The sequence below is a fragment of the Myxine glutinosa genome, chromosome 13, assembly GCF_964187855.1.
Source record: "Myxine glutinosa chromosome 13, kmMyxGlut1.1, whole genome shotgun sequence".
Classification (NCBI taxonomy): Eukaryota; Metazoa; Chordata; class Myxini; order Myxiniformes; family Myxinidae; genus Myxine; species Myxine glutinosa.
Window position 1 is genome coordinate 82,654 of NC_136273.1, and position 25,761 is coordinate 108,414.

Here is a 25,761-nt window from a genome sequence, read left to right on the forward strand (position 1 = left end):
AAGTTTATCCACAAATCATGAAAAGCAGGTAAGGAATCTCCGAGGTTTCCCCTGATTGTTAGTGATTGGGAGGTACAAAGGTAGAGGAGGTGGTGGAATACCTAACTGTAGTCGGGTAGTGTGTTCTGTTCCTGTATCTGATCATTTATATTTATGTTCTTTCTTGTGATGCAATAAGTTTGAGGCTTATGTTTGTTGTTTGAGTGCATCTCGTATCCCATAACGCACCAATGGGTGCTATAGGCCTATGCACCAATAGAGACAGACCTATGAGACTCTTTTGAAATACAAACAACAACATAGATACAGTGGTGGATTTATTTTAAATAGTATGAACGTGCCATTAGCGACTTGGATGTGAAAATAGAAAACAACTCAAATTGAAGTCAAAATGCCTTCTTGAACCTATGCAGACAAGATGGCCGAATCAGGAACGGAACTCATGCAGACAAGATGGCCGAATCAGGAACGGAACTCATGCAGACAAGATGGCCGAATCAGGAACGGAACTCATGCAGACAAGATGGCCGAATCAGGAACGGAACTCATGCAGACAAGATGGCCGAATCAGGAACGGAAGTCATGTTTGATGAGTATTTGCCAGAACAACCATTAGAACCCAGGATGTAATCCAGGATCATAAATGTGATCATCCTAACAATCATCATTGACAGTATCATCAAAATACGATGACAAATGTTAACAGAGGACGACACGGAGGAAGGTGAGACAGGAGTATCTGCAGGAAATTCTCAACACGGCTCCTTTACCTGAGCGCCAGTGACCATTTTGATGGAGGTAAGAGTACGGTTGAACCACGTACGGCGTGACGTGTGCACCTCATTCAGCGTTACACTCACCTCATGCTCCAAATCCTGTGGTTATAAAAATGCACGTGATGTCGAGTTTGAAGAAAAGGTAAAGATTTTGTCTCACCTCTGTTCCACGTCCCTCTGAGTCTCTCACCTGTATCCGACACTCAGCTTCCACCAGGTGCAGCTTCGTTTGCACCAGTTCAGCCTCGACATTCCGCAGTTGCCGATGCATCTCCTCCTCTCCAGTCGTTTCTTCTACTCTTTCTGAAAGACTTGAATTGTCCCTCCCAACCACATTAGCTTCCTCCACTCCTTCCAGTTCAACCAGGAACTCTCGACAGCACTCGCATGCCTGCACCTTGCTCTGCGCTCACCAGCCAGCATCCCATCAGGTAAAACAGGAGCATCAATTCAGCAACAGCAGTCACAGCCGCAAACACATGACTTGTGCATCAAAACATGCCATACTAATGTCAAAACACACCTTTTTAGAACAGGGCTATCCAGCTTTTGCTAAAAGTTTACCTTCACACCTCAGTGCTTTGGTATTGAGCTCCAAGGAATGCCATGATTTATTTATATTGGAATTGTTTGGATGTATACAGTGGCCTAGTGATGGTTTGTGGTGCTCGGAGCGAAGGTCAAAAATATCGCCCCCTGCAGGCACTGGCATAGTCAGAAATTCCTATTGGGGGGCCTTGTGAAAGCGCTTAAGCTTCCCCAGCGGGAACAGCAGCAGATACCAGGTACCTGTTCAAAATGAGAATAGATTTAGTTATGATCTCCTGGAATGATTGGGATTATTAACTGCAAAGAATCCAGAAGAATTTCTATGTTTCTAAACACGCGCCATGTTAAGGTGTATAGAGAAGTTTAATAGGTACTTCCATGACACGGTATTCCGATGACAAAATAGCTACCAAAAACAATGATATTGTGGTGCTGTGCATACACGACTCGATTGCCAGAGAGGTAGCCACAACGCGTGGATACAAACAAGAGTCTTTATTACAAGCTCGCATATCAGCACTGGGTGGGCTCGAGCTTAGAGCCCGCATATATGTCCCGAGGCCACGCCTTGCCCCCGGGCGTGGCCGATCGGCCGAAAGGCGGGGCATGTATTTCAGTTCCCCGCCTGGACGCTCGCGCCACACACTGGTGCGCGGAATTATTGACCCTTGTGCCCGCCACACGCGCCCCCCCAGAATTCCCACGCACCTGAAGGGTGAGCTTGCGGGGAAGCCAGATGACCCAGCCGAAACGCCCCCTGGCGATGTGTGCAGGGCTGGGGGGTAGCGGGACGGCGGGGCTGGGGGGTGCCGGGGGTCTGACCGCGGGGGAGCGGCCTCGACGCAGAGGCAGAGCTGCTGGCAGGGGATGGTCCAGATCGAGGTGGGCCGGCTTGAGGCGGTCCACGGAGATACGATCCGGGGCACTGCCGATGTCCACGGTGAAATGTTTGTCCCCGGTCTCCAGCACGCGGGAGGGCCCGTCGTACGGGGGCCGTAGCTGTGCCCGGTGGGCGTCGTGCCGGATGAAAACGTACTCCGCCGTGCGAAGCTCCGGGGCGACGTGGGAGGACGGGCAACCGTGGTGTGCCGTAGGCACCGGGGCGAACCTCCGGGCGCTTCCTGCAGGGTGGAGCGCTGTTGCGCCGCGGACCAAGGAGCCGTGGAGTCGGGGATAAATTCGCCCGGTACCTGCAGCGGTTGTCCGAAGACCAGCAACGCCGAGGGCACGCGCAGGTCGTCCTTGGGCACTGTCCTGAGGCCCAGCAGGACCCAGGGCACAACTGCCTTCACGGAGGTTGGCCCGGAGCATGGCCTTCATCGAGCGATAAAAGCGCTCGCACAGGCCGTTGGCCTGGGGGTGGTAGGCCGTGGTGCAGTGCAGTTTGACGCCGAGCCCTTGCACCACCATGCCCCAGAGCTCCGATGTGAACTGGGGGCCACGGTCGGACGAGATGTCCGAGGGGGCACCGAACCGGGCAACCCAAGTGGCGATGAAGGCTTGCGCCACATCAGCCGCAGACGTCGCCGCCAATGGCATGGCCTCCGGCCACCGTGTGGTGTGGTCCACCATGGTGAGGAGGTGGGTGAACCCCCGCGAGGGGGGCAGAGGTCCCACCAAGTCGACGTGGACATGGTCGAACCGACGATCGGGCACCGTAAACGGGGCCAATGGGGCCTGGGTGTAGCGGTGGACCTTTGTGCGCTGGCACGCGAGGCACGTCCTGGCCCAGTCGCGGACGTCCTTCCTGAGGCCATGCCAGACGAACTTCGCTGCAACGAGCTTCTGGGAGGCCTTCGTGCCTGGGTGGGACAGGCCGTGGATGGCGTCGAAAACCGGGCGCTGCCAGCCAGCGGGCATGATGGGGCGAGGCCGGCCGAGGGAGACGTCGCACAGGAGGGCCGCGCCCGCGACCTCGAACGGCACCTCGGTGACGCGGAGGCCCGCGACGGCGGTCCGCAAGACCTGGACGCTGGAGTCGGCGGTCTGGTCCTCCGCCATCCGGGCATAGTCGATCCCGAGGTGGACCGCGTGCGCGACGGACCGGGAAAGGAATCCGCCACTGGGTTGTCTTTACCCGCGACGTGACGGATGTCCGTCGTGTACTCAGACACGGCAGATAGGTGACGTTGCTGCCGGGCCGACCATGGCTCGGCGACCTTGGCCATCGCGAACACAAGGGGCTTGTGATCAACGAAAGCCGTGAACGGGCGGCCCTCGAGCAGATGGCGGAAGTGTCGGACCGCCAGGTGGAGCCCGAGCAGCTCGCGGTCGAAGGTGCTGTAGCGGCGTTTGTGCGGGTGAAGCTGCCGGCTAAAAACGCCAGTGGCTGCCAAGCACCACGCACCCACTGCTTGTGCACTGCGCCCACCGCGTAGTCCGACGCGTCGGTGGTGAGGGCGATCGGTGCATCGGGTGCCAGGTGCGCCAGCATGGTGGCGTTGGCCAAGGCCAGCTTTGCGCCCGCAAATGCCGCGGCCATCGGCTCCGACAAGGGCGATGTCACCTTTGCCCGGCTTCCCCCGGAGGGCCTCGTGCAGGGGGTGGAGGAGCTGGGCGACGCGGGGCACGAAGCGGTGGTAAAAATTGACCATGCCCAGGAATTCCTGGAGCCCCTTGATCGTGCGGGGGCGCGGAAAACTCTTGACGGCCTCCACCTTGGCCGGTAAAGGGACAGCCCCGTGCCTGGTGATGCGGTGCCCCAAGAAGTCGATGGCGGCGACGCCGAAGCGGCACTTTGTGGGGTTGATGATCAGGCCATGCTGGCCCAGGCGTTCGAAAAGCGTGCGGAGGTGGAGCAGGTGCTCCTCCCGGGACGCGCTCGCGACTAGGATGTCGTCCAGGTAGACATAGATGAAAGGTAAGTCACGCAAGACGCTGTCCATGAGCCGATGGAACGCCTGGGCCGCATTCTTCAACCCAAAAGGCATCCGCAGGAACTCAAAGAGGCCGAAAGGGGTGATGACGGCCGTCTTTGGGACATCGTCCGGTTGTACGGGGACCTGGTGGTAGCCCCGGATGAGGTCCACCTTGAAGAACACGGTCGTGTTTGCCAACCGGGCGGAAAGGTCTTGGATATGCGGGACTAGGTAGTGGCATCATTGAGCCGGCGGTAGTCACCGCACGGCCGCCATCCGCTGCCGGACTTCGGCACAATGTGCAGAGGAAAGGCCCAAGCGCTGTTGGAGCGCCGTACGATACCCATCCGTTCCAGCGTGGTGAACTCCGCTTTCGCCACGGCGAGCTTCGTGGGGTCGAGGCGGCGTGCCCGGGCGTAGACCGGCGGCCCGACCATGGGGATATGGTGCTCCACCCCGTGTTTGACGGCCACCGCTGAAAAGGTGGGCCGCGTGAGGGCTGGGAAACTGGCGAGGAGGCGGCTAAACTCGTCCGCTGCCGGAAGCGTACAGACTAACCTCGCCAGGACAGAACCTTTCAGCAAGCCGCTTGGCAAGCCGCTCAGCGAACAAGCGAGCGAGCTGAAGGTTTCGGCCTGGATGAGATGTCTGCGCTTAACGTCGACCAACAGCCCATGCGCACATAGGAAGTCCGCGCCGAGCAGGGCCATTGGCACGCTGGCGGTGACGAACGACCATTGAAAGCGCTGCCCTCTGAACCGCAGTGAGAGGCAACGCTTCCCGAATGTGCGGATGGGTGTGCCGTTGGTGGCAAGCAAAGCGGGGCCCCGGCCCGCGGCTTTCTTCTCGGACGCGGAGGCAGGGATGACGCTTACCTGCGCTCCCGTGTCGCAAAGAAAACGGCGCCCGGACGAGGTGTCCGTGATGAACAGGAGGCTGCCGGAATGGCCGACGCTCATGGCCGCAAGTGAGTGCCGGCCCGGTCGTTTCCCGACCCATCAAAAGAACACGGCGGGCGGCACGTTTTAGCCTTGCGGCCGAACCTGGCATGGTAGTAGCACCAGGTTTGCGGCGGTGGCCCCCGCGGCAGCTATGCCGGCAGCGGTGGTGGTGGCGGCGGCAGTAGTGGGCGGGGCGTAGCAGCGGCCACGAGGGAAGCAGGGGGCGCTGTGGCCTCCGCGCCAGGATCCACTACGGCAGCACCGTACACCGACCGCGTGTCGCAGGCCGCGAAATACTTGTCGGCCTCTCCAGCCAGGGCGCGGGGTTCCGTTATTTTGGAACCGGCCAGCGCGAGGCGCACCTGTACAGGTAGCTGGCGTAGGAAAAGTGCTCGGAATAAGAAATCCGGGCGCTGGTCTCCAAGCAGGGACAGCATGAAATCCATCTGGACGGATGGTCATGTGTCGCTGAGGGCGGGAATGTCCAGGAGGCGGTCGACACGTTCGACCTCCGTGAGCCCGAACGTGGCGAGGAGGAGACGTTTGAGTGCCTCGTACTTGTGGTCGCCCGGCGGGCGCCGAAGGATGGCCACGACGCGGGCGGCAGTGCCGGGCCCGAGGGCGGCGACCACGTGGTAGTACCTGGTCTCGTCCGCTGTGATGCCCCGGAGTTGGAATTGAGCTTCGGCCTGCACAAACCAAATGTCGGCTTGCGCTTCCCAAAACTCCGGGAGTTTGATTGTGACGGCGTTGGTAGCCATGGCGCGTTTGGGGGTCAGCAACGGCTGAACCAATCGGGGTCACCAGTGTGGTGCTGTGTACACACGACTCGATTGCCAGAGAGGTAGGCCACAACGCGTGGATACAAACAAGAGTCTTTATTACAAGCTCGCATATCAGCACTGGGCGGGCTCGAGCTTAGAGCCCGCATATATGTCCCGAGGCCACGCCTTGCCCCCGGGTGTGGCCGATCGGCCGAAAGGCGGGGCATGTATTTCAGTTCCCCGCCTGGACGCTCGCGCCACCCACTGGTGCACGGAATTATTGACCCTTGTGCCCGCCACAATATCATTGTAACAAAGCATTCATTAATACTAATAATATTCAGAACAATAACAATATTAGTACCATTTGGCAATAATAATAATAATTAAAAAAAACTTATCATCTCCACCATGGTCCAAGCAGACCTTGGCTTGGTGAAAGGTAAACTAATGCTGAAGCCGCAGAGCAGGCAGGTATGGTACAAAGTAGTTAACAAAAACTACATCAAACATGCATGCAGCATGGTGTGGTATTTCTATGCAGCATGGTGTGGTATTTCTATGCAGCACGGTGTGGTATTTCTATGCAGCATGGTGTGGTATTTCTATGCAGCATGGTGTGGTATTTCTATGCAGCATGGTGTGCTATTTCTATGCAGCATGGTGTGCTATTTCTATGCAGCATGGTGTGGTATTTCTATGCAGCATGGTGTGGTATTTCTATGCAGCATAGCATGGTGTGGTATTTCTATGCAGCATGGTGTGGTATTTCTATGCACCATGGTGTGCTATCTCTATGCAGCATGGTGTGCTATTTCTATGCAGCATGGTGTGCTATTTCTATGCAGCATGGTGTGCTATTTCTATGTAGCATGGTGTGCTATTTCAATGCAGCATGGTGTGATATTTCTATGCAGCATGGTGTGCTATTTCTGTGCAGCATGGTGTGCTATTTCTATGCAGCATGGTGTGCTATTTCTATGCAGCATGGTATGCTATTTATATGCAGCATGGTGTGCTATTTCTATGCAGCATGGTGTGCTATTTCTATGCAGCATGGTGTGCTCTTTCTATGCAGCATGGTGTGCTCTTTCTATGCAGCATGGTGTGCTATTTCTATGCAGCATGGTGTGCTATTTCTATGCAGCATGGTGGGCTATTTCTATGCAGCATGGTGTGCTATTTCTATGCAGCATGGTGTGCTATTTCTATGCACAAATGTGTGCTGTATATATTGTCAAGCAGACCCTTCGGATAACACCAGGGACCGCGAATGGACCAGAACGGATTTACTTGAGGCGACGACCAAACATGGATTTTACTTATGTAGCGCAGGAAGAGGAAGGAAAGTGGAAACCTGCGGCAAAAGCGCTTACCTGGAGCGCGCCGACCGCGGCTTCGATCCTGCAAGGAATTAATGAACCGAACAACCACGAGATTTAATGTACAAAAATAGAGATTTATTCACGGACCCGAAACAATGAAACGCGACGGCAATCAAATAAACTAAATCCTATATTGGGATCCCACACACCTCACTTCAGCAACGAGACACAGGAAGGAATTAAAGGAAAAGAAACGTCGTGTGGTTGTCAATGTGGTGCGTCCTTATCTGTCTGTGGTCTGTCGTCCCCACTTGGCTCCAAGCTCCAAAGCACACCACGAGGCCCCTCGCTCCAGCATCATGAAGGCCCGGGCCAACGCCCACCCCAGTCTCCTCGTCGACCGCCCACGAGGTCCGTGCACCACTCCAAGCTCCAGAAGCACCGATCGCACATGAGGCCCCAAGGCACCAAAAGCACCGCTCCAAGCACCACGCAGATGGCGAACCAAGACCACCAGGACCTCTGAAGACCAAGAGGAAAAGCACAGAGAGCACAAGACAGCCAGGGAGGAACGTGCGCAAGAAGCAGCGAAGAACCCAAAAGCTAGAACTCGAGCAAGAGGGACGTGCTGCGCAAGAGGGACGTGCTGCAAGAGGGTTCGAGATGCAAGAGCAAGAGAGAAAAATGGCGTTCGGCGCGCCCTGATATAACCTGGGCGGTGACGTCAGCCTTGGTGCGCCACCAACCAGCGCCTTCCACCGAACCTTCCAGCTTCGCGACTCCCGCACTCGTTGGCTGGAGGTTCGCGCCGACTGCGCTGACCAATCACAGGCCTGCAGCGTGGTGATAGCTTGTGTCACTCCACGTTCCTAGGCCTGCCGGAGGTGTAGCTGGCTGCAGCCCATGCGGCGGTGCCCCGAACTGGCCTCTTGCCTGTTCTCTTCCGAAGTCCTTGTCAGGGAAGGGAATTATTTAATGTCGTACTAAGGGCCTGTCTAAGTGTTTATGTTGGTGTGCATTGCCATAAGGGACGAAGGTTTGACTATCAGGTTTGACACACAGGGGCTGTTATGTTTAATCCCTAACTACCTAGCACATAAACATCCTGGTATGTTCACAGGTATACTCCTACCCGACAAACCGGACTAAAACACAGAACTTATTACAGGTAGATTCCCTATCGCGACATTCGAAGCATGTTACCCATTCAGATCTACCTGGCTCTAGATATTGCTTTACCCCCCCAGACATAACACAGCCCCCCCCCCCCCCCCCCCCGGAACCGTAGCTCCTGCTAGGTTCACTGCAGGCGCTACCATTCCAGCCTTAACACTTACTGTCACACACTTAATTAACCTATGAAATAAATCAGGAGGGCTGTGGGAGGTGAGCCGGACTTCCTACCTATTCTCCTTAACCTGCTAATCCCCTTAACAATCATGCAAGTATGTACAATGATCTTATTCGTTGTTCCTGCGGAGGGAGGAAACAAACAACACTCAAAACTAACTTAACCACAAAACCTAACCTTATTCAAAAATTCCGAACTCTAATAAACATTTTTACATACCCTGGTCTACAGACTGCGTCCCCTGGTGGATGCCACAAGACACAACCTTACCTGCGGGCCATCCCAATGCACCCCTAAATTTCCGCGGGCCCTGTCCAGATGTTACAGGTGAGTGACATGGCTCGGTGGTTTTCGCCCTCATTCATGCAACACAAACCCCTTATCCACTAATGCTCATTCCATAAATCATTACTCAAAATCATTATAAGCACTTATTTCATACACCCCCCTGCAGGACCATGGCATTGATGTCGTATACATGTGTGCATTTCTCTCTAGGCAGTGGGGAGGTACCGCACAACTAAGATGGTGGGGGCGCTTCAGGCTGTGGTGCCCACAGTCCCAAAACAAGTCAACCGACTTACAAGTATATTGCCCCCCCCCCCCCCCCTTTACCTCTTGGCCCCGTGACAGCCCAACAGCCCTTTCCGCCGTTACCCCGCCGGTGAGGGTCTCCACACACCAGGCTCCATTGCCTCCTGCTGCCGCGCAGCTCCACGGGTCTCCTTCACCCCAGGGCGCCCAAGCAGACCCTCCACCGACGAGCTCCAATTTCAGGATACCACTGGCTGCCAGGGGTAATTGCAGCAGAGGGAAGGGCGCAGGCATCGCTCCACAGAGCCTGATCTGCACCTGCGGACAAACACACCTTCCCCACCCACAAGACCCCAAAACATATTTCCTCCCCCGCTGCCATTCAATTCTACAAACACATTTTCAGGGCAGATGTTACAAAAGCTTTGCCATGGCCTGCCTTATCTGAAATCCCCAGTTCACATTGAATCACATTTTTATTTCCAACACGATACTCATCACTCATTCTCAGTTTCCATTCTCCACAACCACATGAAAACACATAACCACAACACTAGCACAAACTCCACCCACAAGACTCTGTGGCACCCATTCCATCCCCCTCACCGACCATGTCATCACTCTCATCTGCCTCCCAACTCCAAATTACATGTCCCCAATTTTTCCATAGCAAGTCCTGAAGCCTGGGACAGTACACCTCAAAACACTCACCTCAAGTGCAGGTAGTTGCAGGTTGCTCAGGTACAAAGTGCCATACACCCTTCACAATCCCAAAATTTATCATTGGGGCTACCAAATTTTCCAAATTTCACTTTTCTCCCCACTATACTGGCAGGTATGTGGGTCCGCATCCAACGGTGATTATCACTACACAACTACCTGTGGCCACGACAGCTCCGCACCTCTGCCATGCAAGGGTCATCGGGACAAGCCGAGCAGTCGAAACGCCAACATGGCCCATGAGCGTCCAAAGGGTGCGACCCACCATCCATCCTTCAGCCCCCTGCGAGGAACACAGATGCACCAGCACCAGCTGGCCAATGTGGTGAGCACCTGCTGCCAAAAACACTACCGCACGCACAACCTCGGCCCTAGGGGGCACGGTCGCAGTGCGTGGCATCCCTACAGCCACGTCCCCTTCACCTCCACATCATCCCCCAGTCTGACCACATGCAGCCCCCAGTGCCCACCCACACTTGACCACACCAAGGTCCAGTCAACAGTCATGCTCCACCAGGAGATCCACCCAGAAGACATGGTCCACACACCTCGGACACGCATAGCTCCACGTTGACCCTCAGGCTACACAACTACATCCCCATGATCCCGCGTCCCAAATATTGGCGCAGTCGCCCCCGCAACCAGTTGAAGGCTGTGTCCTGCTACCCTATCAATTTTATCACAGCCTCCAACACTTTGGTCTACACACCTGGATCAATAATGGTGACACTGCCATCTGTATCCACCATAACATTTCAAAATTCACCCTTAAATTTACGTCTAACCTTCAGATTACCCATGCCAAACATGTTTCACATTTTACTAACTCACCAAAGAAAGATGCTTTGCCATACACATGTCAGCCGAGCATGGCCCATATACTCGACTCTTACACATTCCCGATTCACCACTCCCCTGGCTCTCTTCCCAAACCGAGAGTCCATAAATCATAACGAAACATCTGTGGAAGGTCACTCTCGCACCATCACGTTCCACAGATGCCCCAATGGTTGTCCGGTGGGCTATCTTATTCCTGTCCATTCGGTTCGACCCGCGTCCATAGACCAGCACGGCATGGCAGGTCACCACATGCCGGCTGTCCCAGAGTCTCAGGGAGAGGGTGTCAGGCCGCATGCCCGGGCGGTCACCACATCAGGCCCAAGTTGGCCGTCCGTGATGCCACCACCAAAGCGCGACCCGCAACACCCCCCCCCTAGTGGTCCTCAATAAATGCCATCCCAGGCTTGAGAAACCACCTCGGACCCCCTGGAGGTCTTAACCCCCACCAGGGTCCAGTGACCCTGTCGGCCCGAGCCACCCGCTCGGCCAGCGCCCCGATGGACAAGGGACGCCACACTCCACCGGACCCCCCCCCCCCCCCCCCCGTGGGGCCCAGGTTGTACCATGCCACCCATGGCTGGACCCCACGTCCAAATCTCGCCAGCACAGCCCCCCAGCTGGCTGGCATACCCAAATTTTGAAAGGGGATACTTTTGCCCGAGGCCATCCCAAATGACCTCCCCTGGTCCAAATCCCGCAGCCCGGGAACTAACTCCCTCCATGGCTGTTCCAAATCAACCTCCCATTTTAATTTTAATTTCCTTTTTAAAATTTTCATTCCCACTGCCAAACCAAAGATGCAGGTAACAACTCCCTCAGGTTGTTCTGCCCCTCCCTGCAGCTGCTCCAAATTCCCTACAGGGACAAAATTGTCGGAGGCTCGATCTCCCGATCCCTCTCTGTCCGAATCCAGCCCAGAGCCAACACACTCCCCCAACTGGTCATTCAATTTCGGAGCCTCCGTTACCCAATCGGTGTGCACGGTGAGGGTCCCCTCGGTCACCTCAACCTCCTCCTCGGACCGACTCACCTCCTCCCCCAAACTCCTTTGGGCCTGGACAAACTCTACCTCCATGGGACTTTCCCAGGTCCCCAGCCGCTGGATCAAATCATTCTCATCATCCCCATCATCACCACAAATCATTTCTGGCCCCGACAGGCCTTCCCCAATAAATACCCAGTCCGGCTCCATTACTCGGACCCCCCCTATTGTTATCCCCTCTTGCTCTGAACCACCGCCCTGGCAGAGCAAGGATTCAAATCCATCCCCCTGTTGAGGTGTTGTGACATCCACCCGGTCCCGACAAACCTCCAAGCCAGCAGGTGGGAAACATCCTCTATTACAATTTTCACATTCCAAATTTCCTTTCCCGTTCACCTGTGGGCACTCCACGCTCACATGTTGGCATTCCCCATTTACCTGTACATTTGCAGTTTCCCGTTTTAATTCACTTGCCATTCCCGGCTCCTGGGCCCTGTTGGCGCCAAATCTCCTCATTTCTCCTTTTAGTTCAATCCACTGGGACTCCATTTTGTTATTCAATCCCTCAATTTTTCCTTCCATCCGCTCACCCTGAGCATCCATTTTATTTTCCAATCCCCCAATTTTGTTGTTCATTTCCCGAATTTCTGCATTGATTCGCTCACTACTACTATTTATTAATTCCGTCATAAATTTCATTAAGGCCTGGCTGTCCATGGGGGCCACTCCTCCGGCGGGGGAAGTTCCACCACTACGCTCCACCCCAGCTACGTCCGACTCACCCCCAATGCTTCCCGCATCTTCCATCCCTCCTTCCTCCATATTGCCCACCTCCTCCATCAATAAAGGAGGTCGCTTTCCCGCGCGGCTCTTACAACAGGAATAAAATTAAATTTAATGATGCGCCTTTCGCGTCGTGCAAACCCAATCGACTACACAATTTATCGCTTCGGACTACGAAAAAATTTCGTCCGAATGGCGGGCGCGATGTACGCCCGACTGTGTCGATGTCTCGCCGTGAAAAAAAAAAATTTGTCCAACGGGCCCACATCCTCACTCTTGACACCAGTTATCGCGCGGACCCTTTGGTTAACACCAGGGACCGCGGATGGACCAGACGGATTTACTTGAGGCGACGACCAAACACAGATTTTACTTATGTAGCACGGGAAGAGGAAGAGAAGTGGAAAGCTGCGGCAAAAGCGCGTACCTGGAGCGCGCCGACCGCAGCTTCGATCCTGCAGGGAATTAATGAACCGAACAACCACAAGATTTAATGTACAAAAATAGAGATTTATTCATGGACCCGATACAATGAAACGCGACGGCAATCAAATAAACTAAATCCTATATTGGGATCCCACACACCTCACTTCAGCAACGAGACATAGGAAGGAATTAAAGGAAAAGAAACGTCGTGTGGTTGTGAATGTGGTGGGTCCTTATCCGTCTGTGGTCTGTCGTCCCCACTTGGCTCCAAGCTCCACAGCACACCACGAGGCCCCTCGCTCCAGCACCACAGCACCGCGAAGGCCCGGGCCAGCGCCCACCCCAAGCTCCTCGTCGACCGCCCACGAGGTCCGTGCACGACTACAAGCTCCAGAAGCACCGATCGCACACGAGGCCCCAAAGCACCAAAAGCACTGTTCCAAGCACCACGCACATGGCAAACCAAGACCACTCGGCCCTCTCAAGACCAAGAGGAAAAGCGCAGAGAGCACAAGACAGCCAGGGAGGGACGTGTGCAAGAGGCAGCGAAGAACCCAAAAGCTAGAACTCGAGCAAGAGGGACGTGCTGCGCAAGAGGGACGTGCTGCAAGAGGGTTCGAGCTGCAAGAGCAAGAGAGAAAAATGGCATTCGGCGTGCCCTGATATAACCTGGGCGGTGACATCAGCCTTGGCGCGCCACCAACCAGCGCCTTCCACCGAACCTTCCAGCTTCGCGACTCCCGCACTCGTTGGCTGGAGGTTCGCACCTACTGTGCTGATCAATCACAGGCCTGTAGCGTGGTGATAGCTCGTGTCACTCCACGTTCCTAGGCCTGCCGGAGGTGTAGCTGGCTGCGGCCCATGCGGCGGTGCCCCGAACTGGCCTCTTGCCTGTTCTCTTCCGAAGTCCTTGTCAGGGAAGGGAATTATTTAATGTTCTACTAAGGGCCTGTCTACGTGTTTATGTTGGTGTGCATTGCCATAAGGGACGAAGGTTTGACTACCAGGGTTGACACACAGGGGCTGTTATCTTTAATCCCTAACTACCTAGCACACGAACATCCTGGTATGTTCACAGGTATACTCTTACCCGACAAACTGGACTAAAACACAGAACTTATTACAGGTAGATTCCCTATCGCGACAGTCGAAGCATGTTACCTATTCAGATCTACCTGGCTCTAGATATTGCTTTACCCCCAGACATAACAATATGCAGCATGGTGTGCTATTTCTATGGCCTAGACCTAGAGACTGGAGACTGGAGCTGATGAGACAGATCAGCAGAGGAAGACAAGGAAGTTAAAGAACTCACTTGACACCTGGATCCTGGCCTCGCTGATTGGGACATAACACCGTGAGATATCTAGATTTGATCGACGTAATTACATCCAACAGTTACACCCCTCCATCCCTTGGGCCAATGGACGATCTCCATGTTACCGAGTGCACATTAAACCTCGTTATACAAGATAAGAGATCCACACAGAAGGTAGCAACACCCGAACACGGATTTATTTACTGTGCGAGGTGATAGAAACAGGAATTAGGAAAAAAGTGAATCCGGATGGAAAGGAGTTTATAAACATCAACCTGACACATTGACATGAAGCACGGAGTTTAAACTGTAAAACGTGTTTCTGAAAGTTGCTTCTCCTGATCTCACAAGTTCATTGTATTATAATTTATATACAACACAAACAAATGGAGAATGAAAACGTTTTTTTGAGGGTGTGATTTGGCGCCCCATCCACTTCGCGCCTGGTGCGGTCGCCTCATCCGCCCCTCGCCACTTCCCTCCCCCCCTCACTCCTCCCCATCACTACGCCACTGGATGTATGATTCAGGGTGATGCTTTAAGTTAAACTTTTCAACACATTTTTATTTTATATGCAGCTTTGCACAGTAAAACACCCCTGTCATGTTGCTCAGTTCGCAAACAAAACCTGTCTGTTGTGTTGAGACTCACCTTCAAAGAGTCAAGCCTTGAACAGTCCGTGGTCTGGTGATCCTCAAGGCGGAGACTCAAGTGAGAGCAGATCTGGAGAGGTTCAAACATTTGTACAAGAGTTAGAGCTTACACAGAACCGAGCTTGCACAGCACCGAACTTGCATTGTGCAGCATGGATTGCATAGCACCCACCGAGCTTGCACAGCACCGAGCCTGCATTGCACAACCTGGATTGCATAGCACCCACCGAGCTTGCACAGCACCGAGCCTGCATTGCACAACCTGGATTGCATAGCACCCACCGAGCTTGCACAGCGCCGAGCTTGCATTGCACAGCCTGGATTGCATAGCACCCACCGAGCTTGCACAGCGCCGAACTTGCATTGCACAACATGGATTGCATAGCACCCACCGAGCTTGCACAGCACCGAGCCTGCATTGCACAACCTGGATTGCATAGCACCCACCGAGCTTGCACAGCGCCGAGCTTGCATTGCACAGCCTGGATTGCATAGCACCCACCGAGCTTGCACAGCAACGAGCCTGCATTGTGCAGTCTGGATTGCACAGCACCGAGCTTGCACAGCACCACGGTTGCATTGCGCAGCCTGGATTGCACAGCCCCGAGCTTGCACAGCACCAAGCTTGCATTGCGCAGCCTGGATTGCACAGCGCCGAGCTTGCATTGCACAGCGCCGAGCTTGCATTGCACAGCCTGGATTGCATAGCACCCACCGAGCTTGCACAGCACCGAGCCTGCATTGTGCAGTCTGGATTGCACAGCACCGAGCTTGCACAGCACCGAGCTGTGTAAGCTCGGTATATATGCACACACTCGGTATATATACACATACACATAGTATACTATGCCTTCAGAAAGTATTCAGACCCCTTGACGTTTTCACATTTTGTTGTTACAGCCTAAAGTAAAAATGGATTAAATTGAGATTTTTGTCACTGATCTACACATAATACCCCATAAAGTCAAAGTAGAAACAAATTTATTAAAAATGAGAAACAGGTGTGCTGTCATGTGCCTTTTTCTCAGGGGTGGCTTCCATGTGGCCAATCTCCCGTAAATCCTAGATTTGTGAAGTGCTGCAGGACTGTTGTCCTTCCGGCATGTTCTCCCATCTCAGCCAATGAACTCTGTAGTATTCTGTAGTTCTGTTAGCGTCGTCATACTCTCTGTAGTTCTGTTAGCGTCGTCATTGCGTTCTTGGTCCCCTCACTGGAATCTCCAGCGATGAAGCTAAGTCCATGGGCCGAATGCTTTCCCAATGCAGACTCGTTGGTGGTCTCTATTTCTTCTACCACCTCCATTCTGGTCTTGCACCCTCTGCCCTTTCTGTGGTTTTACTCCCAGGTTCCTGCAGAGGGCACATGGTCCACCATCAACCCCGTCCTGGTGAAACTCCCAAAATATTAATAGTGAACGACTGCTCACCTCCATTCAATCATTCCTCTTTTTCCCAAGGATGGGACCAACTTCCACATTCTAGTCAATCTTAATCTTCAAGACAGATGCTCACCACCATCTCAGTCATCCCTCATCCAAAACCATGATCTTTTCTACCCCATTAACCTCTCCCTCCACAGATTACTGACCCGACTACAAACTTTCGGATTGGTGCTTCGCTTCTCAAAGTGCACCGTCCCTCGGATGTACGTACGCTGTGCAGACCTTTTACGAGCATTGGCGAGTGCATATCATAGGTTAAACGGTATCATGAAGAAGAGTTGACCACTTAGATCCAGTGCCCTGAACACATGCCAACTTCCTGTCCTGACTACCACTGGGAAGGACAAATAAAACTAGCCAATGTATTCCTTGCCCTCAGGCTCCATTGTGTCCCACGTCGGAAACTCGCTTGTTTCGTCACTTTAACTGTGAAACAGACGTAAGGACAATTGACGCGACGTCCGGGCTCTGCCTTGATTTCGGCTATGCAGTGTAACCTTATCAGTCGTGCTCATTAGCAAATTAACAAGACAAGTTCACAATTTCAGCAAAAACAAACCTGAGCCATTGATTTCAAATATCAATGAATGAGTGTGATTATTTAAACAGCAAATTAACAAGACAAGTTCACAATTTCAGCAAAACCAACCTGAGCCATTGATTTCAAATATCAATGAATTAGTGTGATTGGGCTAGCGGCTAGGGTGCCGGCTTAGGATCCTAGGATCCTGGGTTCGAATCCCGGTCGATCGCTGAATTAACGCCAGGGGGGTTGACTCAGCCTGTCATCCTTCCGAGGTCGGCTAATTGAGTACCAGTTCACTGGTAATTCCCTGTTTGTCGTTAAAGGCGGCAAAAAGGGTTGGCGTCAGGAAGGGCATCCGGCCGTAAAACATTGCTTCAAAAAGGGGACCGAAAAACAACAACAACCACGGTTCCCGAAAAAGGAAAAAGGCCAACCCCCGCTTTGCGGGGAAAAATGGCCTCTAAAGGTGGTTTTTTTTTTTTTTAGTGTTATTATTTAATTATCAAATTAACAAGACAAGTTCACAATTTCAGCAGAAACAAACCTGAGCCATTGATTTCAAATATCAATGAATGAGTGTGATTATTTAATTATCAAATTAACAAGACAAGTTCACAATTTCGGCAAAACAAACCTGAGCCATTGATTTCAAATATCAATGAATGAGTGTGATTATTTAATTAGCAAATTAACAAGACAAGTTCACAATTTCAGCAGAAACAAACCTGAGCCATTGATTTCAAACATCAATGAATGAGTGTTATTATTTAATTAGCAAATTAACAAGACAAGTTCACGATTTCAGCAAAATAAGCCTGAGCCATTGATTTCAAATATCAATGAATGAGTGTGATTATTTAATTAGCAAATTAATAAGACAAGTTCACGATTTCAGCAAAATAAGTCTGAGCCATTGATTTTAAATATAAATGAATGCATGCTATTATTTAATTGGCAAATTAATAAGACAAGTTGATGATTTCAGCAAAACAGGCTTCAGCCATTGATTTCAAATATCAATGAATGAGTGTGATTATTTAATTGGCAAATTAACAAGGCAGGTTCACAATTTCAGCAAAACAAGCCTGAGCCATTGATTTCAAATATCAATGAATGAGTGTTATTATTTAATTGGCAAATTAACAAGGCAGGTTCACAATTTCAGCAAAACAAGCCTGAGCCATTGATTTCAAATATCAATGAATGAGTGTTATTATTTAATTAGCAAATTAACAAGACAAGTTCACGATTTCAGCAAAACAAAAATGAGCCCTTTATTTCAAATATCAATGAATGAGTGTTATTATTTAATTAGCAAATTAACAAGACAAGTTCACGATTTCAGCAAAACAAACCTGAGCCAATGATTTCAAATATCAATGAATGAGTGTGATTATTTAATTAGCAAATTAACAAGACAAGTTCATGATTTTAGCAAAACAAACCTGAGCCAATGATTTCAAATATCAATGAATGAGTGTGATTATTTAATTAGCAAATTAACAAGACAAGTTCACGATTTCAGCAAAACAAACCTGAGCCAATGATTTCAAATATCAATAAATGAGTGTGATTATTTAATTAGCAAATTAATAATACAAGTTCACAATTTCAGCAAAACAAGCCTGAGCCATTGATTTCAAATATCAATGAATGAGTGTTATTATTTAATTAGCAAATTAACAATACAAGTTCACAATTTCAGCAAAACAAGCCTGAGCCATTGATTTCAAATATCAATGAATGAGTGTTATTATTTAATTAGCAAATTAATAATACAAGTTCACGATTTCAGCAAAACAAACCTGAGCCAATGATTTCAAATATCAATGAATGAGTGTGATTATTTAATTCGCAAATTAACAAGACAAGTTCACGATTTCAGCAAAACAAACCTGAGCCAATGATTTCAAATATCAATGAATGAGTGTGATTATTTAATTAGCAAATTAACAAGACAAGTTCATGATTTTAGCAAAACAAACCTGAGCCAATGATTTCAAATATCAATGAATGAGTGTGATTATTTAATTAGCAAATTAACAAGACAAGTTCACGATTTCAGCAAAACAAACCTGAGCCAATGATTTCAAATATCAATGAATGAGTGTGATTATTTAATTAGCAAATTAATAATACAAGTTCACAATTTCAGCAAAACAAGCCTGAGCCATTGATTTCAAATATCAATGAATGAGTGTTATTATTTAATTAGCAAATTAATAAGACAAGTTCACAATTTCAGCAAAACAAACCTGAGCCATTGATTTCAAATATCAATGAATGAGTGTTATTATTTAATGAGCAAATTAACAAGGCAGGTTCACAATTTCAGCAAAACAAGCCTGAGCCATTGATTTCAAATATCAATGAATGAGTGTTATTATTTAATTAGCAAATTAACAAGACAAGTTCACAATTTCAGCAAAACAAACCTGAGCCATTGATTTCAAATATCAATGAACGAGTGTGATTATTTAATTAGCAAATTAACAAGACAAGTTCACGATTTCAGCAAAACAAAAATGAGCCCTTTATTTCAAATATCAATGAATGAGTGTGATTATTTAATTCGCAAATTAACAAGACAAGTTCACGATTTCAGCAAAACAAACCTGAGCCAATGATTTCAAATATCAATGAATGAGTGTGATTATTTAATTAGCAAATTAACAAGACAAGTTCATGATTTTAGCAAAACAAACCTGAGCCAATGATTTCAAATATCAATGAATGAGTGTGATTATTTAATTAGCAAATTAACAAGACAAGTTCACGATTTCAGCAAAACAAACCTGAGCCAATGATTTCAAATATCAATGAATGAGTGTGATTATTTAATTAGCAAATTAATAATACAAGTTCACAATTTCAGCAAAACAAGCCTGAGCCATTGATTTCAAATATCAATGAATGAGTGTTATTATTTAATTAGCAAATTAATAAGACAAGTTCACAATTTCAGCAAAACAAACCTGAGCGATTGATTTCAAATATCAATGAATGAGTGTTATTATTTAATTAGCAAATTAACAAGACAAGTTCACAATTTCGGCAAAACAAACCTGAGCCATTGATTTCAAATATCAATGAATGAGTGTGATTATTTAATTGGCAAATTAACAAGACAAGTTCATGATTTCAGCAAAACAAACCTGAGCCATTGATTTCAAATATCAATGAATGAGTGTTATTATTTAAATCACAGCTTTTATTGGGGTATTGCAAAAGATTGAGGCAAAAATCCACTCCCAATAAGTTCATTGTGCCGCAGTCACAATTAATTAGTTTCATTAGCATAATTGGCATCACCTGATCCAATGAAATTAGGAAGAAACTTAGGGCAGGTTCGCATCTAAAGGTGTGTAAAGTTTCATAGATCTGCATTAGAAATACCTGCTTTTGTTAGTGATCGGTGGACAGTTTCACGTTTTGGGCCAGAACTCGAGAATGCCTCAAACTATCATCATATATTCGGTATCCATTTGAGGCTTATTTTCTGCACATTTTGGAAAGTGTATATGTCTCAAAAAAGTGTTTGTTTTGCAACTTGGGACTCATTTCATTGTTGGAGGGAGGGAGCCGAGTCGTAATTCTGGAGAATGGCTCCCTTCATGACCTGGAGGAACAAGATGAGATGAACTTGTTAAAAAGGAAAAATGCCTTTGTTCGGTTAACGAAATCTGCAATTAGTGTGACGATGAATACCTTAATTTATTTGATATTCAATTGTGAGCAATGTTTATTTTTCCTTCTTTGTTATTTCCCAAAGTAGTTATATGTTAAGATATATTGTAACTGATATTCTGGGAGAATGTTGTGCTGGTAATCCCGCGCACAATGGCAAGAGTTTCCTGTGATTACACTGGTTATCCTCATTGTTGGGACTAGGGCATGCCCGTACGTGGGTGCAATGCCCGTACGTGGGTACGTGGGTACGTGGGTGCGAGTACGGTGACAACCCCCCCCCCCCCTCTATTTACATGAAATGGTTTGGTCCATGAAATGTTTTGGTCCATTCGCAACGCCAAAGCGAACGGCGAACGCTTTACATGAAATGGTTTGGTTCATGAAATGTTTTGGTTCATTCGCAACGCCAAAGCGAACGGCGAACGGCTTGCGAGTACAGTGACAATCCCCCCCCCCCCCCCCCCCCTCTATTTACATGAAATGGTTTTTATTAGTTTTAAAACATAGTTTAACGCCAACATAGCGCCAACATAGTTTGCAAACGTGAAATAAATGAATACGCTCTCAAATGTGCCATCCGAGGCAGAGTGTGTTCGCCATGTTCGGCACACGCGATAGCTCGCTGCTCTCTGATTGGTTGAATCGTTTTTTGGACATAGCTCGGTAAGTAATTGTCCGATTAATATGAAACCTTGAAAAGGCACATCCTCGGGTCCCCAGCAATATACCTGGCAAGTTTCAAGTATATCGGACCCGTGGTTGTCGAGAAACAGCGGTCACAGACAAACAAACAAACAAACGTACAAACAAACAAACACACAGAGATTACTGGAATTATAGATAGATGTTGAGTTATTTGAAGGAGGCAATGGTCCGGCTGGTTGCAGCGATTGATGGCATCATGTATTCATGTTTGACTGCTATAGTCATCCACACACAGACCACACGTGTTCAACTACAAGAGTTGTCACCCGACTACCCACAAACAATTGTGTGCACAAAACTTGTTCGAGCAGACCATATCACATGAACAAGTCACACAAATTGAACACGTGACCCGCTTACTGCAGAACGACCACCCAACCGCATTCATTCGGTCTTGCCACCATAAGACGGTACCCACACCGCAAACTGAGGATCCGGTCAAAATGGTATTATTACCGTATGTTGGCAATACCTCCGAGATGGCCAACTGCCTGTTGCGACCATTCGGAATCCGGGTTGAGCAGAAACCTCCGGTAACACTTTGTGCGCACCCAGTAGCGGACTGGGTCTTAAAACCGACCCGGGCATCCTTGACCTAGGTCGGCCCTTATTCATTAATATGTTGCTTATCTGAGAAAATAGACTAAAAGCTTGAAAAAAAAAAACTAAATGAAATCCACTAAAAATTAAATTTATTTTCAGTAACACAAGCACATGTCATGTCTAAGAGAGTAGGTGCCTGCACAGTTCGCTGCTTCTGGCAGCCACACCATCAATGATATCCTTAGTTTGAAGTTTGGCCAGGATCCCTTTTTCCACAGACATCAACATGAACGCCTCAATATGTTCTTGTGTCATTGTACTTCGCAGGTGGCTGTTGATTCTCTTCAAAGCAGAGGAAGACCGTTCACATGCCACTTGTGACACAGGCAGCGTTAGCAGCAGCTTGTAGGCAAGCCCAATGCTCTTGTAGGCATCAGCGAAGAGGTTCAACTTGAGGAGCACCTTGTAGCAGCAGAGAGGACAGGCTTTACATGACTTACATGTACTTGACAAAGTCTTCCTGTCCTGTTCAGACTCACTGTCCCCCTGCACTGTATAAGCATCTGCTACTGATTGTTTCAGTGTTGACCATTGTTCTCCAAGGCTTCGCTGTTCTTTTTGTAGTTGTTCTGCAGTGACATCATCAAATCTCAGCAAATGTTTATGCAGCTCTTCCATAGCTCCCAATTGTACTTGATCAAAGTTCCTTGGCTGAAGAAGTGAGAAATCAGCACACAATGTTGATGTTGCTGATCTGTCAAATCGCTGCTCAATGCTGCTCACAATAGTGTCCACTATTTGGTTGTACACTTCAATGCGATACTTCTTTACTGGGTCAGAAGCTGATGTAGCCTCATCTATGGACAGTTCGCCATCAATACGTTTGTGCTGTCTTTGCCGTTTTATAGGAAGGGACTCTTCCATAACAAGATTTACATCCATTTCATCCAGCTGGTCATTAGCCCATTGAACAAACTTTGCAGCTGCATCATGACAAGCTTGGAAGTCATCCCGTAGCATCTGCATATTCTCTCGCAATTCATCCACCATCCGGTGCACAGTCAGCAGATCCAATTATTGCACAGTTTGTAGATACTTGGAGAGCGCTGTAGTGCGGGAGAATACTTGCAGATATACTTGTGCAGTCAGAATTGTTTCAAACTGCAGGAGACTGGCAATGTATCCCTTCACCTTGGCCTTAGCAGCTGCTTGGATCTGGTCAGCAACTAGTATGGCATTAAGAGTGGTGATAACTTCCATGAAAAGCGCTCCAGTTGGGTTGTTGAATGAACCAAAAACCTTCTTCAAGGCGGCGTCCCATGACCACCATCTCGTTTCTCCGATAGTTCCCATTTGTTTCACAGTAGTGGAGTGTCGACTCCAGATGTTCATTCGCTGATAAGATTCCCGAAAGAATACTGCAATGTCATTCAGTAGTGAGAAAAGTGATGCGCAGGTCACCACAACACTTGTAGCTTCGGTCACAACGAGATTTAACACATGTGCGTGGCACCAAACATGGATCTGCATTGGAGCTTCCTTTGATAGCAGAGTACTGAAGCCTTTGTACCACCCCTGCATGTTTGCTGCACCATCAGTTGAGTTTCCAACACAGCAGAATACTGAAGCCTTTGTAGCACCCCTGCATGTTTGCTGCACCATCAGTTGAGTTTCCAACACAGCAGAGTACTGAAGCCTTTGTAGCACCCCTGCATGTTTGCTGCACCATCAGTTGAGTTTCCAACACAGTTCTTGAGGTCAAGATTCAGTCCTAATAAGACTTCAGAAACAAGTTGCACAAAAGCTTCGCCAGTAGATTCCTCACATTTCACCACACTCACTAATCTTTCTTGGATAGTGCCAGTGCTATCAACATATCTAAGAACAACAGAGCACTGGTCTTGTGTTGAGATGTCTTGAGTGGTATCAATTTCTACAGCAAACATGTCTGTTACTTCTTCAGAAATCCACTGACGTATCTTATCCCGGATAACTGTGATAACAGAATTAACTGTAGTTTTAGACAGCACTGTTACCAAGGAGCCTCGACTTCGTGAACTCTTTGCCTTCTCATGTTGCTTCTTGCTGTTTTGGACAACGTGAAAGAGATGATCGGCTGTGCAGGAATCATACTTCCGAAGTAGTTTTACAACTTCCAGAAATGTACCATGGTCGATCTCCTCATTGTCAAGTGTGTATGCTGCTTCTTCATTACTTCCTCTGTAGCTCAGTCCCCTCTTACCAATGAGTTTGACCACATCCACAACTCTTTCCATCACTTGCCGTCTCATTCTAACCTCATCATGATGGCTACGTGCGAGCAGGTGAGAAACGCTGGACTGTTGTCGATCTACCAAGTATGCTGTAGAGCATCTCAAATGAAAAGAAGAGCGTTCATGTTCTTCAACACGTGTATGTACATGTCGCCAGTCAGTCATTCCCTCGATGAACGTGGACCAGTCTGAGGTGCTGGAAAACGCCAAGCACACTGAACAGTGAAGAGAATGATTGTCCTTGTTGTATGACAACCACCATCTGTTTGTACCATCTTTTCGCATGAAACACCTCTTGACCACTCGGTTGTCAGTTTTTTTGATTAGGGTGGTAATTCCAAAACAGCAAACAATCTTCATCTCAACATGGTTTCTTAAAGTAGTTAATCGAGGGGTATCCCTCCTCTGCAAGTGTAGCAGCTGCAGCTCAGGTACATCTCTCTCAGCTGACCACACCTCTTTGTGTTAACCAATTTGCACCAATTCTGCCGATTCAGCTGCCAATTGGTCATCTACTGATTCAGCTGCCAATTGATCATCTACCAATTCAGCTGCTGATGGTCCAGCTACCGATTCAGTATCCTTATCCCCGTGTTCACTGACTTCACCAGGCCCAGTATTAGTACTCTTGAACAGATCCAAAAGGTTTCTGCACTTTGAAGCACTATCTGACAGTTTCTTTTTCTTTCGATCACATTCCTTCTTAGCACCTCCTTTTCTTCTCTTCTGGTTTGCTTTATCCATTGTTGGTTACAGATGCAGATGCTGAAAATTTTTTTTTTAAATTAGTATCGTAAGTCAGTTCGCGACATTGTTATCAATACTAGATCAGTAGTCAGTAGACCTATCTAAACTTACTTGGCCTATCGGCTCAAAATCCTTTTTGCTGTTGATTTGGTAGTTTTGACAATGAAGGAAACACGTATCGGGAGTACATACGACATAGCGATTGTGAATGTGACAGCTCTGAGGCGTCTTTCGCTTCGCATCGCAGTGACAGTGAGCACCAACATGGCGGCTGTAAGACTAAAATCTGGCTTAAAACCCCCTCACCTCACCACCCAAAGCCTTCAACCAGACATATTAACACGCTCCTCCCCCTTCATTCCCGTTCTTCAAAGCAAAGCGGTAAAAATTGTTGTGTCGCCATTATATATGCACGGCACCCGCCCTAAGGGCGGGGCTTCAATTAGGAGGCGCGATTTATATAAACATCCGTTAAATATCACACACAAATCATCAAAATCTAAACAGTATTTTTAGAATTTCAATAAAAAAACCACATCACTGTTCATATCGGTAAATATTATTCCATCGTGTTTCAAATCGTGATTAGTGATATCAACTGTACGCTTTTCTTTAGGAAAATAATTGAATGATTTTGTATGGTACCTCTTCTTCAGCTTAGAACTTCAGGATACGTGACATTGCTGATAAAAGTTCCTTTTCTCTCTTTGAAATTCTTGGCAAACATTTTTATATTGTCACTGCTGCCAACGCGACGCCATGGCATTATTCATAACATTCATTCATTCATCTAATGACCATTAAACATTATTCTTACGCTCATTAAACGTTCATTAAACGATTACGAAAATAAAAACGAAAAACATTACGAAATTACGTTCACACCGTCACATCAAACACTACCGTGAACACAAAAGTCACAAACATCGTCACAAACGTTACGTTACGTAATTCAAACCGTGAACACATCGAATATTGGAGAGCCCATTGCCGTTTTCCGTGACAAATTTTTTTT

At 48.7% G+C, this 25,761-nt stretch overlaps 1 protein-coding gene across 1 annotated transcript in view; it reads right to left on the minus strand.

Annotated features, from left to right (window-relative positions):
- Positions 1–666: 666 nt before the first annotated feature.
- LOC137414735 (rab GTPase-activating protein 1-like) overlaps positions 667–25,761 on the minus strand; it is a 370,611-nt gene continuing 345,516 nt past the window's right edge. Inside the window, exons 23-25 of the mRNA XM_078766930.1 lie at positions 14,819–14,890; positions 967–1,179; positions 667–875 (exon numbers count right to left, since the gene is read on the minus strand). Coding sequence (XP_078623056.1) covers positions 753–875; positions 967–1,179; positions 14,819–14,890 — 408 coding nt within the window. The 3' untranslated portion in view covers positions 667–752. The remainder of the gene's footprint in view (positions 876–966; positions 1,180–14,818; positions 14,891–25,761) is intronic.